The sequence below is a fragment of the Nicotiana tabacum genome, chromosome 19, assembly GCF_000715075.1.
Source record: "Nicotiana tabacum cultivar K326 chromosome 19, ASM71507v2, whole genome shotgun sequence".
Taxonomy (NCBI): Eukaryota; Viridiplantae; Streptophyta; class Magnoliopsida; order Solanales; family Solanaceae; genus Nicotiana; species Nicotiana tabacum.
In genome coordinates this window covers 82,578,984-82,597,717 of record NC_134098.1, presented here as the reverse complement: position 1 = coordinate 82,597,717, position 18,734 = coordinate 82,578,984, and the positions used below count along the sequence as shown (strand labels likewise).

Here is an 18,734-nt window from a genome sequence, read left to right as displayed (position 1 = left end):
AACACGTTCCCCACATCGGTAGAAAATATTCGGTTCAAACCATCAAGAACACTATGAAATCTATTTGTACCTAAACAAGCTACCAGAACTAAATTACTCTAACTTGACCAAGCCCTGCAGGTCACCAAACCTAAGAATATTGCCACCAAAATATCTGCAGAGCCTCACCACATCATAATTACCCTCAAATTGACACTTCTCCTTGTCAGAACACTACGATCCTTACCTAAAGCTCACTACAAGACATCCTAATATGAAACCATACTGCCCTAAGGCCCATAAGCCACTGTATTCTTCTTAAGCACCACAAAAGTATCACAACCGACACACCCACTCTGAAGAACCTTATGTGAATTTTAAAATTGTTTCTCTTTCCTTTTTTATACTGAAATGTAGAATCCATAGTCATAAAGAATTACCGCAAGTCCTGATACCATCCAATGTAAATAACTGATTCTGGCGATATACAAATTCCGAAAAAATTTCAATTGACATATATACATTTTGAATCTATTAGAACCCTTTCGAAAGTCACCCACTATGCTCAATTCTAAATTGCACCATCCAAATGGGCCGAAAGACACAAGCCTCATTAGCACAACAACCCCTCAAAGAAGTAACCTTGTCTTAACACCACCAATTAAATTCATACTTCGTGCGCACTACGTCCTTCAAAATAACAATTTAATCATTTCATGATTTTTTTTCATATTTTCATAAAGTGAAATATAACCCGCATTCAAGAAATTTTCTTACTCGAGTCATCCCCGATCTCAATCTCTGCAAGTCATAACTAATCAACAAGTATGCCTCGAACCAAAACCAATACCGCGCATAAGCGTGCAATCAAATCGTAGATAGTAGACTCCCCCCACTTGCCTCAAAGCCATATAACAAAATATCTGATAACTCACCATACCCATACTCTACTATTATCATAATCCCGTAGTCAATTCCACAAAAATTCTTCACAAGCTCAGGTAACAAAAACCATAAAATACATCAAATCATCTACTAAGCTCGCCTTCATCCCCGTGACGGTCAAGTCAACTTTCTCAACTAATCCAAACTCAAATCTTAATGCATGTACCCCGCTGGGAGAAAAGAAACCCTTCACTCATTATTATAAGGAACACGCATACATAGATTACTCCGCAGGAGATCACCCACCTGCTTAGCCTCAAATTGGCATCTTGATATACCCTTTCGTAGCCACAATTACTACCGAATCACTTAATATTTCTGAGTTTGAACTCATCAACACGACATGAAAATCTACTTCGCTCTACAATTAAACAACATGACAGATCCCTCAACGCACTCACAACTCAAGACCGTACGTCACATCAAAACAGGAATCAAGTACCCAATAGCAAACTCTTGAGTCACAAGTAAACTTTATTTGTCTCATTCAACCCATCTGAACACATCCCGCATTCACATCATACTCATCATATAGTCTTTCAATCGCTCATTGAGCCACAAATTTTACTCATACGGATACTACCGAACGCATAAGTCTAAACGCACAAGTTCTCACAACCAAAACTACCGAGCTTAAGCCGCGGTCTAACCCTGGCCTTAAGTCCTCCAGATTGGCCCATCACCAAAATAATGAATACTCATCTCGAACCTCGTTCATGGAATCACAAACCGATGATGCACAGACGATACCGAGCGCTTACATGCACACACGAATGTGTGTAAGGGATTCAAAGAGTTATGTTTCAAGCTGAATCAATGTCGCATGATAGAATACAAGAAAGTAAAATTTCCTAAGGGTTCGGAAGCATCTCGAAGATAAGTACAGACGTCTCTGTACCGATCCGCAAGACTCTACTAAACTTGCTCATGACTCGTGAGACCTATGTAACCTAGGCTCTGATACCAACTTGTCACGACCCAGAATCTCACCTGTCATGATGGCGCCTATCTCAATACTAGGCAAGCCGACAATCTCAATAAAAAATTATATCTTTTAAATTTGAAAACATAATATTTAAATTCAGCGGAAGAAATCTCACAAATATAGATATAAATACTCCCAAAACCCAATGTTACTAAGTACATGAGCATCTAATAAGAATACAAAGTCTGACTGATAAAACATTGTCTGAAAATATAGAACAATACAATAACTGAAGGAAAGAGAGTCAAGGTCAGCGGACGCCAGGCAGCTACCTTGATAGTCTCCAACTGATAGCATTCTGAGATCTAATAGGTGCCGTGTCCGAAAGCACCTGAATCTGCACACGAGGTGCAGAGTGTAGTATGAGTACAACCAACTCAATAAGTAACAAGACTAACCTCTGGGCTGAAAGTAGTGACGAGCTCCGCAGGTACAGTTCAATACATAAATAATGGTACAGAAATGTAGGCATACTTTCAAGTTCAACAGTTAAACTCAGTACAAGCAAAATAGATCAATATTGCATGATATGAGGAATGTGACATATTAGTGGAAAGACCTCATGTACTACCGGTCACTAATTATTCGGTCACTCGGTATGATTTATGGACAATCCAGCCCAGGGATATTCCATCCTGTATATATACACATATCGACGGACAGTCAGTCACTCAGTACCGTATAAGGCCAATACAACCCTGGGGTAATTTATCCCCAAATATAAATGATACGGACAAGATCCATATCCAGGAAAAATTCATCACAATATAAATAAGTAAGTCAAGTCCATGCCCTGGGAAGTCCATCCCGAATATATAATCATTTACGCTCACTAGGGGTGTGTACAGACTCCGGAGGGGCTCCTTCAGCCCAAGCGTAATACAAAGCCAATATGGCCTACAGCAGGCGGGCAGTCCCGATCCGTATAATAACAAAGCCTATAAGGCCTGTTGCAGGCGGGCAGCCCCATTCCATATAGTAATAATATATATAAAGCCAATATGGCCTACTGCAGGCGGGCAGCCCCGATCCTTTAAATATACTCACAATGGATGAACATGACTGAGTATGAAATATATATTTTTAAAATAATTAAATTTAACAGCAACACCACCATGTGGGTCCCAAAATATCGGCACATAGCCCAATCATGGCCTTTAATACGAGTCTCAGCTCAATTTTCCTAACAAGTGGAAAATGTTCGGATAATCACATGATTCTTTAATTTTACAACTTCACAAAATTTGTTCAAGTCACAATTTATATGGTGCACATCCACACGCTCGTCAACTATTGTGTGCGTCACCTCCAAACAATTTATATAACACCAAATTCGGGGATTCATACCCTCAAAACCAAGTTTAGAAGTGTTACTTACCTCAAACTGTGTAATTCTTTATTCCGCTATGCCTTTGCGTCGCGAATTGGCCTCTGAATGCCTCGAATCTACTCACAATTAATTCAATTCAGTCAATACAAATCATTGGAATTAATTCCATATGAAAGTACTAAATTTCCAACCAAAATCCAAAATTTCACCCAAAAATCGCCCGTGGGGACCACGTCTTAGAATCCGTCAAAAGTTACGAAATCCGAAAGCCCATTTAACCACGAGTCTAACCATACCAATTTTATTAAATTCCGACATCAACTCGACCCTCAAATCTTCAAATTAAACCAAGAGAGTTTTCTAAATTTTCCAACTTAATTCACCCATTAAATGTTAAAATCAACCATGAATTCGGATAATTTGACCAATATTGAGTTAAGAAGACTTACCCCGTTGTTTTCCTTGAAAATCTCTCAAATATCGCCTTTTCCCGAGCTCCAATCCGTCAAAAATAGAAAATAGGACGAAGTCCCATTTTCAGAACTTAAACATTCTGTCTAGCGAATCCTTCTTCGCGTTCGCGACCCTTGCTTCGAGTTCGCGAAGCACAAAAATGCTGCCAAACATTTCTCCTTCACGTTCGCGACCTCCTCATCGCATTCGCGAAGCCTTCTGACCTCTGCCCTTCGTATTCGCGATCCACGAGCCGCGTTCGCGAAGGCTTAACGCCAGGAAGGCCCCTAGCTCCCCTTCCTTTTCGCGTTCGCGTCCGCCCACTCGCGTTCGCATAGGATTCCCCAACCTCTTCATCGCGTTCACATCTTCTTCATCGCATTCATGATGGGAAAATCTCGGCAGCCCACAAATCCTTCTTCGCAAACGCGTGAGACCTATCGCGTTCGCGAAGAACAACACCAGACGCCAGTTCCAGCAGTTGCAAAACAAGGAAAAATGATCCGAAACCATCCCGGAACTCACCTGAGGCCCCCGGGACCTCAACAAAATACACCAACAAGTCCTAAAATATCATTCTAACTTAGTCGAAACCTCAAATCTCATCAAACAACACTAAAACCATAATTCATATCCCAATTCAAGCTTAATGAAACTAAAAATTTTCAACTTCTACATTCGATGCCGAAACCTATCAAATCAAGTCCGATTGACCTCGAATTTTGCACACAAGTCATAAATGACATAATGGAGCTATAAAAATTTTCAGAACTGGATTCTGACTCCGATATCAGAAAGTCAACTCCCCGATCAAACTTTCACTTAATTTTTTATTTTAGCCATTTCAAGCCTAATTTAGTTACGGGCTTCCAAATAATTTTTTCAAATACGCTCCTAAGTCTAAAATCACCATATGGAGCTATTGGAATAATCAAAAGTTTATTTCGGGGTCGTTTACACATAAGTCGACATCCGATCACTATTTTAACTTAAGCTTAAAACCTTGAAACTAAGTGTCCCACTTTATTCCAAAAACCTCACCGGACCCGAACCAATTACCCCGGCAAGTCACACAACAACTGTAAAGCACAAATTGAGTAGTAAATGGGAGAACGGGGCTGAAATACTCAAAACGACCGGCTGAGTCGTTACAGTATTACAGCCATGTTCCCCCATTTACTGCTCAATTTATTCTTTAAAGTTGTTAAATGACTTGCCGGGGTAATTAGTTTGGGTCTGGTGAGGTTTTGAAATGAATTGAGATACTTAGTCTCCAAGATAAAACTTAAGTTAAAAAGGCTGACCGGATATTTACTTATATATAAACGATCCCGGAATAGAATTTTGATGATTCTAATAACTCTGTATGATGATTTTGGACTTAGGAATGTGTTAAAAAACGTATTTGAAATTCCGTAGTTAAATTAGGCTTGAAATGACGAAAGTAGGAAATTTAAGTTTGAAAGTTTAACCGGGGAGTTGACTTTTTGATATCGGTGTCGGAATCTAGTTCTGGAAATATTTTACGTCCGTTATGTCATTTATGACTTGTGTGCAAAATTTGAGGTCAATCGGACTTGATTTGATAGGTTTCGGCATCGAATGTAGAAGTTGGAATTTCTTAATTTCATTAGGCTTGAATTGGGGTGCGATTCGTGGTTTTAGTGTTGTTTGATGTGATTTGAGGCCTTAACTAAGTCCGTAATATATTTTGAGACTTATTGGTATGTTCGGACGGTGTCCCAAGGGGCTCTGGTGAGTTTCAGAGTGGTTTCGGACCATTTCTAGGTCATTTTTAACTGCTGGTTTTTGGCTATAGCAGTGTGCATCGTAGAAATTTCTACTGCGCAAGGCTGACTTTGGAAGCTTATATCTCTTAATCTATAAGGAATTTGGCAATGATCCAAAAATAAAAGTTGTAGCCCTTTGTATCTAGTTTTTCGAAATTTAAAACGTTTGGCAGTTGGAGTTGGGTACAAAAATTTATAGTTGATACACTACAGGCGGTCGGGGAAGAGTTTTTGGAAGAGTTTGGTGTTTTGAGCATAAGCATGTAATGATCCAAAGGTCCATTTTTAGTTCTAGAGATCGAAATTTGATTTTGAGACTTCCGAGAGTTTGATGATGAATTATAGGAATGATCTGGAATATTTGGTCTAATTTCATCAACTCGCGATTGGGTTTTTAGCGCGAAACATGAGTTAATTGTTTAACGAGCGAAATTGATATCGCATTGAGCAAATGAGCTAATTGAGTTCCGATTGAACGACTAGGTTCGTATTATTATTTGTGACTCATAGGAACAAGAATCGTCGAATTCCGAGTTCATATGATGGAGTTAAGAGCCTTTTTAGTGAATAAATAAATTATTGGTGCAAGCAGGTTCTGGTGCGGACCTTTAGTGACAGAAAATGGACTTTTAGTGACGGGAAAAAGGCCTTTTAGCGGCCAGATTAGTGTTTTTATTGAGAAGTTTTTTTTTTTAGCTCATTTCAATATTTTTGGGCGAAAGAACACGGGTTGAGGCAATTTTTGAGCGAGAATTCACGGAAAAACTTGAGGTAAGTCCCTTTGTGATCATTGTTAGTCAATAATTTTAAATTATTATTGAGTAATTCGACTAGATTACATATTTTTGAGGTGAAATTCGAGGATTTGGGGTCTAGGGATTTGAAAATAAGATTTGAAGGTCGAGTTGATATCGAAATTTGGTAAATTTGGTATGGTTGGACTCGTGGTTGAATGGGCGTTCATATTTTATAATTGTTGTCGGGTTTTGAGCGATTTTTGAGTTAAATTTTAGATTTTGTTGGAAAATTAGTATTTTCATATGAAATTAATTTCAATAATTGTATTGGCTGAATCAAATTAATTGTGACTAGATATGAGGTTTTGGGAGGCCAATTCGCGAGGCAAATGCATAGCGGAGTAAAGAATTACACGGTTTGAGGTAAGCAACACTTCTAAACTTGGTTCTGAGGGTATAAATCCGTGAATTACGTGTGATGTGAATTGTTGGGGGTGACACACATGCTACTTGACGATCATGTGGGCGTGCACCATAGAAATTGTGACTTAAATAAATTCTGGGGAGTTGTAAAATTGAAGAATCATATTATTATCCGCATATTCTCCTCGTGTTAGAGGAATTGAGCTGAGACTTGTATTAAAGATCATGTTTAGGCTACGTGCCGATATTTTGGGATGATAGAGTCGTGTTTCTGTTGAATTTAATTGTTTAAAAAAAATATATATTTCATACTCAGTCATGTTCATCCATTATGAGGATATTTATGGGATCGAGCTGTGCATCGCAGCAAGCCATATCGGCTTTATATATATTATTATTATTATTATGTGGATCGGGGCTGCCCACTTGCAGCAGGCCTTACAGGCTTTATTATTATATGGATCGGGGTTGCCCGCCTACAGCAGTCCATATCGGCTTTATATCACGGTTGGGCTAAAGGAGGCCCTCCGGAGTCTGCACCCCCCACAATGAGCGTAGATGATTTATATTCGGGATGGACTTCCTAGGGCATGGACTTGCCTTACTTATTTATATATGTTCGGGATGGACTTCCCAGTGCAGGGACTTGCCTTATTTATTTATGATTGTGATGACTTTTCCCTGGATATGGATCTTGTCCGAGTCATTTATATTTTGGGATAACTTTACCTCTGGGCTGGATATATATATATATATATATATATATATATATATATATATATATATATATATATATATATATATATATATATATATATATATATATATATATATATATATATATATATATATATATATATATATATATATATATATATATATATATATATATATATATATATATATATATATATATATATATTGAATTTGAAAGCATGCCTATATTTATGTACTATTATTTCTATACTAGACTGTACCTGCTGAGCTTGTCACTACTTTCAGCCCAAAGATTAGTCTTGTTACTTATTAAGTTGGTTGTACTCATACTACACTCTGCATCTCGTATGCAGATCCAGGTGCTTCCAGACACGATGACTGTTAGATCTCAGAGTGTTATCAGTTGGAGACTATCAAGGCAGCTGCCCGACGTTCACTGACCTTGACTCTCTCTTCCTTTCAGTAATTGTATTGTTCTATGTTTTCAGACAATGTTTTTATCAGTCAGACTTGTTATCATTTAGATACTCATGTACTCTATGACACTGGGTTTTGGGAGTGTTTTGTATCTGTAATCGTGAGTTTTTTTTTAATGGAATTTAAATATCATGTTTTCAAACTCAAAAGAAATTATGGTTTTATTGAGGTTGTCGACTTGTCTAGTATTGAGATAGGCGCCATCACGACATGCGGATTTTGGGTCATGACATCATCCCTAGGAGAAAAAGTTTTAAGTACCTTGGGTTTATTATTCAGGGAGATGGGGAGATTGATGAAGATGTCACACATCGTATTGGGGCGGGATGGATGAAATGGAGACTCGCTTCCGGTATTTTGTGTGACAAGAAGGTGCCACAGAAACTTAAAGGTAAGTTCTACAGAGTGGCGGTCAAACCGACGATGTTGTATGGGACTGAGTGTTGGCCAGTCAAGATCGCTCATGTCCAGAAGATGAAAGTAGCAGAGATGAGGATGTTGAGATGGATGTGCGGGCACACTAGATTAGATAGGACTAGAAATGAGGTTATTCGCGACAAGGTGGGTGTGGCCCCTATTGAGGACAAGATGCGGAAAGCGCGACTTAGGTGGTTTGGTCATATGAAGAGAAGGAACACAGACGCCTCGGTGAGAAGGTGTGAGAGGTTGACATTGGAGGGCCTACGGAGAGGTAGAGGTAGGACAAAGAAGAGGTGGGAAAAGGTGATTAGGCAAGACATAGCGCAACTTCAGCTGACCAAGGACATGACCCTTGATAGAAAAGTATGGAGGTCGAGGATTAAGGTAGTAGAGTAGGTAGTCTAGAGTGTTCTTAACAGTAGTATCGGCACACAATCTCGCTTTCTGTTGATAGTAGGTTTTTATTGACTAACCGTTATTTTCTTTCATTGTGATCACCTTACTATCTTGTTGTCTTTATTCTGCTTTTTATATGGATTTTTTGGATTGTCCTTTCTTGTCTATATTTTCATTAATGTGGTGGTTATGCTTTCCTGAGCCGAGGGTATATTGGAAACAATCTCTCTATCCTCACAAGGTAGGGGTAAGGTCTGGATATACATTACCCTGCCGAGACCCAACAGTGTGGGATAATACTGGGTAATCAACAGAAGGTAACTTATTAGTATATAATTGGGGGCTATATGGAACTACATGATGCAAATTGATACATCATTTCAGAAAGTGGAAATAACGGCTTTCAATTGCCAAGTCACATGCATGTGAGCAGTTATTTCCGCATAGGAAAACAATTATTTGAACGTCAGAGACACTTGCGCCAAAAATAGTAATCTTCAGGTAAATGACTTGACAGCTACATGTACTTGTAAGGACGTGCAATTTGCAGATAACTGCAATGGATATATGAAAAGATTAAGCAGGCGAGGGCAGGTATGGGAGTTGCAATTTGATACATATATATAAAAGAATTTTTTTCCATATTGAAATAATTACATAAATTAAGGAGGGCAACATCAATCTTTTACATTTTAGGGCTCAAGATGTTGGTACATATTTGGTCTATGTTTGACACAAACATTAATGCGTTATTTACACAAATAGCTAGCCGAATTCATTATTTACTTTTCATAGTCAATATATAAAAATTATGCACATATTATACATAAATTACATATATATATTATACATAAGCCAACTATTTTTAGTTTAAGCTGTTCGTGAACTATCATATGAATTAATTAACATGTCCAAAGTGGGAAACAATAGGGAATGGTGTGGGAAACAATTAGGAATGGTGGTGTAGTCATAAGCTTACGACCACCGCCAACCAAGAAAGCCACTGTTAAAGTTCTTATTATCTGCTACAGTCCATTTTATACTTCCTCCTACTACTTTATAATAGTTTTTCTATGTTATTGCGCGTAACTCGCAGTTCTTGAGGAAACTCAAAGCTATAGAGTATGGTACATAAAGATTTTATGAGTGCTGCAAGACTATTCATAGTAAAAATAATTTGGTCTTTAATATTTTCAATTTAGAAAATTAAAAAACGCTTTAATTATTTTTTTCAGTTTTACACTCTTACTACTCCAAGAAGACACATATAATCATTAGTTACTCATTTAGGAAAGAAATATAGATAATTTTGCAAAATAAACCTTATGACTAATATTATTGAAATTTTAGTAGTGAGTATACCAATATTTTAAACAACATATAAAAAGGTTCGCAGGGATTAACAATTATGACTAGTGGCCTCTTGGTACTTACCAGTTAGTACCTTTTCCAGAGTTTCTGCATTGTAGGAACTGAAATTCACACAATTATTTGTTAAAAGCTTTCCATTACAAGACCACCTATTTCCGAGGCATCAAGCTTTTGAATTGTACATCAGCCTAGAATTAAATATAGGAAAACGAGTGAGCTCTTTTGCCACTTCAGGCTGATGCATTCACAGGAATTAATTATGTAAATTTAAATGTCTTTATGTGAAGTAGGGACCCATAGCCCATAACAACAGTTGAACTGCAGTGGCAACATATGCAAGCCGCGCGCTAATATAAATAGAACATTTCAAGTGCAAACTTATCAAACACCAATACTTCAATTCAATCTTATTATCAAACACCAATACTACTTAGGTACATTCAATAACAAAAAGTGATCATGGGTATTCGTTTGCTAAATATGATTTCCAGTGTCAAGCAATTCCACAAACTGCACTCTATTCTAACTAGGAATCATTCAGATGTTCCAAAAGGACATTTTGCAGTTTACGTAGGAGAGACAGAGAAGAAACGGTACGTCGTTCCCATTGCATACTTGAATCAAGCTTCGTTCCAGGAATTGCTTTTGAAAGCAGAGGAAGAGTTTGGGTTTCAACATCCTATGGGTGGTCTCACTTTACCATGCAATGAGAATGCATTTTTTCATGTCACTTCTCAATTGAACAGTTTATGATCATATGAAATGAAGCAGCATTCTATAGACTCACTAGATCAGAGCTTAGGATTTTTCTGTTTCATTTTTTATTTTTTATTTTTTCCTCTTGCCACGCGAAGCAAGAGCTGTAAAATTATATACAAAGCCTTTTCTACCGGTTCATATTGTTGAAAGAACTGGAAAGGAAAGCGTATAATCAAACTTTAACTATGTTGTCTTTGAAAATGGAATGCCTAATTCATTGAAATTGTATCTGCAGAGAGCAAACCAGTACTTCACATTGTGCAATGGAACTGCGCAAGTAGCATTTATTGACTGTGTTATAATTCCATTAATAGAAAGAAATATGATTTGCCTTGTGAAAATCACCTATACACCTTTCTAAATTAGTACACCTAAGCTATTTTATACCTTAGAGTCAGAAGAAATCAGCATTTGCATCAGTTTTGAATGCACAAAGTTTAAGGATATATCTTCATAGGTACCAGGTTTGTTAAATCATTAAAACTTCTTAACAGAACTTATCATGTTTAGACATCACTAAATGTCTTTAACCAAAGATGGACCCCCGGAGTTTCGTATCACTTATCCAACAATTCAAGTTGTCATTGTCTCATTGATCGTATCGCTTATGTGGCCTTGGACTCTCCCACCTCAATATCCGGAGTCATCGTAGGGTCCTCTCCTCTTCAATTATGAGGAAGTAGTAGGACCTGTTGTTTTTCTTCAGCAAGTATATGGTCTAAGTACTTTGATAAATTATGAATCAGAAAGCAAATCCATATGATGTTTCATATGCAATTGTCTCTCAACAGTTATAAAGATTTTCCTTTCATTTATATTATTTATTTCTGGCGCTTTTGAGGAGCAAGAAACAGTTTTTCTCCCAGAAAAGAAGAATTTCATTGGGGTTTAACCCCCTTTAAAGCTACAGAATATAGAAATAGGTGTACATCATTGGTCTATGTTAAAGAGTAAAACCCTTTATCTTGGAAAATTCAGTTCAAGAAAAAAAGGCATCATTAAACTGAAACTTTGTGCTGGGAACTCCAACTTCATTCTTTTCTGATCTCAGTTGTTACTTTAGCTGAGCAAGATTAGCACAAGAATAGATGACCTTTGTATATGTGATGTGTTTTAAATGCCAACAGAGTGAAAATGTCAATAGGGCGCTCAAATGTTCTGCGCTAGTCCTACTATTACCAAATTAGTGTGGGTCATCCTATAAATTAAGGAAAATAACTTTCTTGTCTTATCTTGTCTTTTCTTTTACATTGTCAAATATGGTAGGCTGGAGAAGGAAAATGTCAAATTGTTAGGCGGAACAAAGAAAAGATCAATCAATCCTTCATTCTGATTGGTTGAAGAGGTAGGCTATTTCTCCTATAAAAGGAGAGCTTCGTCTTCTTCATTTCACCACACAGAAAGAGAAGCAACACAGTAGTTGCGGAGAGTATTTCTTAGGCATTGTGAGAAATAGATTGTGTAGAGGAAAATAGAGAGTGAGCGATATTATAGTGAGGTGGAAATATCAAAAGGGAGTTATTTCTTTTGAGTGTTATACTGGACTTTGGAGTATTTTACTCGGACCTACAAAGTGTAAAATTCCTTGCTATAGAGATATTAGTTGCTCGTCTCGGGGCCGTAATTTTTTCCCTTATTCAAAAGGATTTTCCACGTATAAATCTTGGTGTCGTAGTCACTCTTTTATTCTTGTTAATTACCGTATCTCGATGCTACGTTATTATTTCGCTTTTATTACTGTGAATATTATTTATGTAAGGGGTTTATTCCCAACAACTGGTATCAGAGCACATGTTCTACTCGTTCACAGAAATACTATTCATTGTCGGTAGTACTATACTCAGTGAAAAATAAAAATGTCCGGAGTAAAGTACAAGGTAGCAAACTTTAATGGAGATAGCGGTTTCTCAACATGGCAAAGAATGATGGGAGATCTGCTTATCCAACAAGGATTACACAAGGTACTATATGTTGATGCCAAAATGCCTGATACCATGAAAGCTGAGGATTGGGGTGACTTGGATAAAAGGGTTGCCAGTGCAATACTTATTAGATGATGTGGTAAATAATATCATTGATGAAGACACCGCACGTGGCATTTGGACAAGGCTGGAAAGCCTATACATGCCCAAAACGCTAACAAATAAATTATACCTGAAGAAGCAGCTATACGCCCTACACATGGGTGAAGGTACGAATTTTTGTCACATTTAATAATCACACAGCTCGCCAATCTCGGAGCAAAAATCGAGGAAGAAGATAAAGCCATCTTGCTGTTGAACTCGTTGCCATCTTCGTACGATAATCTAGTAACAATAATCCTGCACGGTAAGACTACCATTGAGTTGAAAGATGTCACATCGGCTCTTTTACTCAATAAGAAGATGAGAAAGGAGCCTGAAAATCAAGGACATGCTCTCATCACAGAAGGTAGAGGCAAGAGTTATCAAAGGAATTCGAGCAACTATGGTAGATCCGGAGCTCGTGGGAAGTCTAAGAACCGATCCAAATCAAGAGCTAGAAATTGCTACAATTGTGATCAACTAGGTCACTTCAAAATAGATTGCCCAAATCCAACGAAGGAAAAAGGTGAAACTAGTGTCTAGAAGAATGACAATAACACAACCGCCATGGTGCAAAACAATGATAATGTTGTCCTCTATATAAACGAAGAAGAGGAATGCATGCACTTATCAGGCCCAGAGTCGGAATGGGTGGTTGATACAGCAATATCTTACCATGCCACACCGGTAAGAGATCTTTTTTACAGATATGTAACAGGTGATTTCGTCCTTGTGAGAATGGGTAACACAAGTTACTCAAAGATTGCGGAGATTGGTGACATTTGTATCAAGACAAATGTCGGATGCACATTGGTTCTGAAGGACGTGCGACATGTACCTGATCTGCGGATGAACTTGATCTCGAAAATTGCTTTAGACCGAGATGGATACGAGAACTATTTTGCAAATCAAAAGTGGAGACTCACCAAGGGATCATTGGTGATTGCAAAGGGAGTTGCTCATGGCACGTTGTACAGGACAAATGCAGAAATATGCCAAGGTGAATTGAACGCGGCACAAAATGAGATTTCTGCAGATTTGTGGTACAAAAGAATGGGTCATATGAGCGAGAAGGGATTGTAGATTCTTGCCAAGAAATCACTCATTTCTTATGCCAAATGTACAATGGTAAAACCATGTGACTACTGTTTATTTGGTAAGCAGCATAGAGTCTCATTTCAGACATTGTCTGAAAGAAAATTGAATATACTTGATTTGGTATATTCTGATATTTGTGGTCCAATGAAAATTGAATCGATGGGCGGTAACAAATTTTTTGTTACTTTTATTGATGATGCTTCACGAAAATTATGGGTTTATATTTTGAAAACCAAAGATCATGTGTTTTAAATTTTCCAGAAGTTTCATGCTATGGTGAAAAGGGAGATATGCCAAAAGCTAAAGCGTCTCCGAAGTGACAATGGAGGTGAGTACACTTCAAGGGAATTTGAAGAGTACTGTTCCAACCATGGGATCATACATGAAAAGACAGTTCCTGGAACCCCACAACACAAAGGTGTAGCCGAAAGGATGAATCAGACCATTGTGGATAAGGTAAGAAGCATGCTCAGAATGGCTAAACTGCCTTAAGTCATTCTGGGGTGAAGCAGTTTAGACAGCCTGTTACCTGATCAATAGGAGTCCATCAGTTCTGTTGGCGCTTGATATCCCAGAGAGAGTTTGGACCAACAAGGAAGTGTCTTACTCACATGTGAAGGTGTTCGGTTGCAAGACTTTTGCACATGTACCAAAGGAGCAGAGAATAAAGCTGGATGATAAATTTGTTCCTTGCATATTCATCGGATATGGAGATGAAGAATTCGGATACAGATTGTGGGATCCCGTAAAGAAGAAGGCCATCAGAAGCAGAGATGTAGTCTTCCGAGAAAGTGAAGTTGGAACTGCTGATGATATGCCAGAGAAGGCCAATAATAGTATTATTCCTAACCTTGTTACTATTCCTTTTACTTCTAACAATCCCACAAGTGCAGAAAGTACGACCGACGAGGTTGCTGAGCAGAGGGAGCAACCAAGTGAGGTTATTGAGCAGGGAGAGCAACTTGATGATGATGTCCAGCAAGTGGATCACCCCACTCAGGGAGAAGAACAACCTCAACCTCTGAGGAGATCAGAAAGGCCAAGGGTAGAGTCATGCATATACCCTTTCACGGAGTATGTCCTCATCAGTTATGAGGGGGAGCCAGGAAGTCTTAAGGAGGTGATGTCCCATCCAGAAAAGAACCAGTGGATGAAAGCCATGCAAGAGGAGATGGAATCTTTGTAGAAAAATGGCACGTACAAGCTGGTTGAACTTCCAAAGGGTAAAAGACCACTCAAATGTAAGTGGGTCTTTAAACTCAAGAAAGATGAAAATGGCAAGCTGGTCAGATATAAAGCTCGGTTGGTGGTAAAAGGCTTCGAGCAGAAGAAAGGCATTGATTTTGACGAATTTTTCTCACCTGTTGTCAAAATGACTTCTATTCGAACAATCTTGAGCTTAGCAGCTAGCCTAGATCTTGAAGCGGAGCAGTTGGACGTGAAAACTGCATTTCTTCACAGAGATTTGGAAGAGGAGATCTATATGGAGCAGCCAGAAGGATTTGAAGTAGCTGAAAGGAAACACATGGTGTGCAAACTAAATAAGAGTCTTTATGGGTTGAAGCAGGCACCAAGGCAGTGGTACAAGAAGTTTGACTCATTCATGAAAAGTCAAACTTACACAAAGACATATTCTGATCCATGTGTATACTTCAAAAGATTTTCTGAAAATAACTTTATTATATTGTTGTTGTATGTGGACGACATGTTAATTGTAGGAAAAGATAAGGGGTTGATCGCAAAGTTGAAGGGAGATTTGTCCAAGTCTTTTCAGGAGAAGTACATTGAACGTGTACTGGAACGCTTCAACATGATGAATGCTAAGCCAGTCAGCAAACCTCTTGGTAGTCATCTAAAGTTGAGCAAGAAGATGTGTCCTACAAGTGTGAAGGAGAAAGGGAACATGGCTAGAGTTTCTTATTCTTCATCAGTCGGAAGCTTGATGTATGCAATGGTATGCACCAGACCTGATATTGCTCATGCAGTTGGTATTGTTAGCTGATTCCTTGAAAATCCTGGAAAGGAACATTGGGAAGCAGTCAAGTGGATACTCAGGTACCTGAGAGGTACCACGGGAGATTGTTTGTGCTTTGGAGGATCTCATCCAATCTTGAAGGGCTATACAGATGCTGATATGGCAAGTGACATTGATAACAGAAAATCCACTACTGGATATTTGTTTACATTTTCAGGGGGAGCTATATTATGGCAGTCTAAATTGCAGAAGTGTGTTGCACTTTCAACAACTGAAGTAGAGTACATTGCCATTGCAGAAGTTGGCAAGGAGATGGTATGCCTCAAGCGGTTTCTTCAAGAGCTGGAATTGCATCAAAAGGAGTATGTTATCTATTGTGACAGTCAAAGTGCAATAGACTTGAGCAAGAACTCCATGTATCATGCAAAAACTAAGCATATAGATGTGAGATATCATTGGATTCGTGAGCAGGTGGAGAACGAATCTTTACAGGTCAAAAAGATTCACACGAGTGAAAATCCTGCTGATATGTTGACCAAGGTGGTACCAAGAGGCAAGTTCGAGCTATGCAAAAAATTTGTCAGCATGCACTCAAACTAGAAGACAGTGCTACCTCCTTCAGGTGAATGGTACTGGAAGGGGAGCTTTGTGGGGTTCATCCCATAAATTAAGGAAGATAACTTTCTTCCTTTGATTGGCAGCCATATTTTCTTTTGCATTGTCAAATATGGTAGGCTGTAGAAGGAAAATGTCAAATTGTTAGGCGGAAGAAAGAAAACATTTACATCAACCAATCCTTCATTCTGATTGGTTGAAGAGGTAGGCTATTTCTCCTATAAAAGGAGAGCTTCGGCTTCTTCATTTCACCACACAGGAAGAAAAGCAACACAATAGTTGCAGAGAGTATTTCTCAAGCATTGTGAGAAATAGACTGTGTAGAGGAAAATAGAGAGTGAGCGATATAATAGTGAGGTGGAAATATCAAAAGAGAGTTATTTCTTTTGAGTATTGTAGTGGTCTTTGGAGTATTTTACTCGGACCTACAAAGTATAAAATTTCTTGCTATAGTGATATTAGTTGCTCGTCTCGGGGCCGTGGTTTTTTCTCTTATTCAAAAGGGTTTTCCACCTAAAAATCTTGGTGTCGTAGTCACTCTTTTATTCTTGTTAATTACCGTATTTCGGTGCTACGTTATTATTCCGCTTTTATTACTGTGAATATTATTTCTGTTGGGGGTTTGTTCCCAACATATTACCTTAACAATTTTGCAAACTGCTGTTATGAGGAGAAAGTTATTAAATCAGTCCAAATTGGATTGGGGATCTCCAGCTCACACCAAAATTGGTGCATTATCAGAGAAATTTGAGGGGGCGTTTAGTTGATTGTTGAAAGCTTTTTATAACCTGAGATCAGTGTTTTGCTTTATGATTAAGTCATTGCAGTGGACAGCTTAGGACTGAAGATATGTACATATTGGTCTTAGGTCACGGGTTCGAGCCATGTAAATAGCCTCTTGCAGAAATTCAAGATAAGGCTGCGTACGATAGACCCTTGTGGTTCGGCCCTTCCCCGGACCCCGCGCATAGCGAGAGTTTAGTGCATCGGGCTGCCCTTTTAGGTTACTAAACCATACAGGCCATAGCGTTGGCTGTCCATAAATTCTTAGAAACCTAAGTTTGGTATATGAATTTAGATTCTCAATTGAAAAAAGTGCTGTTCAAAGTCAGCTCATCATTCGATTTATAAAATCTGATCAATTCAAGGTGCACTGTCAGTAGATTTTCTTGAAAAGTTTAAGCCAGCATGTTATTCTTGTGGATTAGTACTAGTCCACTATCATAATATCTTCACCACATTAAAGATAAGCTTCTATATTCTTAAGTACTGAGGTCCACACATGCTCTGCAGTAGCACAACACAAGTAGACACTGGTTGGTTTTGTTCTTCTTTGACCACAAACATTGCAGGTCCTATGACCATCTTATTGATTTATGAAACTGGAAAAATTATAATAAACTTTATCCAATTCTCTATTATTATTTCCATTTGTATAACATCCTAATTTCACCATTTTATAAAGTACTCAACTGAAGCACCACTTGGAACCATAAGATTAGTTTTTTGGTCATAAGAACCAACTTGTATCCTGAGCCATCGCCTTAGCACTATGGACGATCAGATTTTTTGTCTAAAATTCTCAGGATATGCCCCTCATAGATTCAGATTTCATGATTAGTCATTGGAATAGTGACCACAACTTGTTGATTAAACATCAAGAAATGGCTCCAGGTGGTCCCTAACTAAACCATTTTCAAGAAGATGAGGTTTCCATCTATTATTTGTTGTGAATATCAGTAGGACCTTCTGCTTTAGACTAATTCCAAAGTCTAGATAGTATGATAATGAGTTGGAAGGCAAAGCCGTGTGATACTTCAGGTGCTATTGTCTTAAGCTGGTTCCCATATATTACCTAATCAATGCAAATTACTAGGATTCTACAACTTGTCATTGCCCTATCTATATAAACACATACAAAAAAGAGTTCACCATAACAGCTCTCAGAAAAACTGAAACCACACAAAGCTTTTCTCTGATCTCAAGATCCTTACTAAGTATTATCTTTCCTTATTTTCTCATCTGTATTGAGCTAAGCAACAATGGCTATTCGTATGCCTAGTATAATCAAGAAGACTTCTACAACTGGAGATGTTCCAAAGGGACATTTTGTTGTTTATGTTGGGGAGAAACAAAAGAAGAGATTTGTGATCCCATTATCATTCTTGAGTCAACCGGCATTTCAAGACTTGCTTAGCCAA

General features: G+C 38.1%; 1 protein-coding gene across 1 annotated transcript; it reads left to right on the top strand.

Moving 5' to 3' along the window:
* The first annotated feature begins 10,482 nt into the window (after nt 1–10,482).
* LOC107763326 (auxin-responsive protein SAUR22-like) lies at nt 10,483–10,776 on the top strand. The gene has a single exon (XM_016581806.2). The coding sequence runs from the start codon at nt 10,483–10,485 to the stop codon at nt 10,774–10,776; it is 294 nt and encodes a 97-aa protein (XP_016437292.1).
* Nucleotides 10,777–18,734: the final 7,958 nt, after the last annotated feature.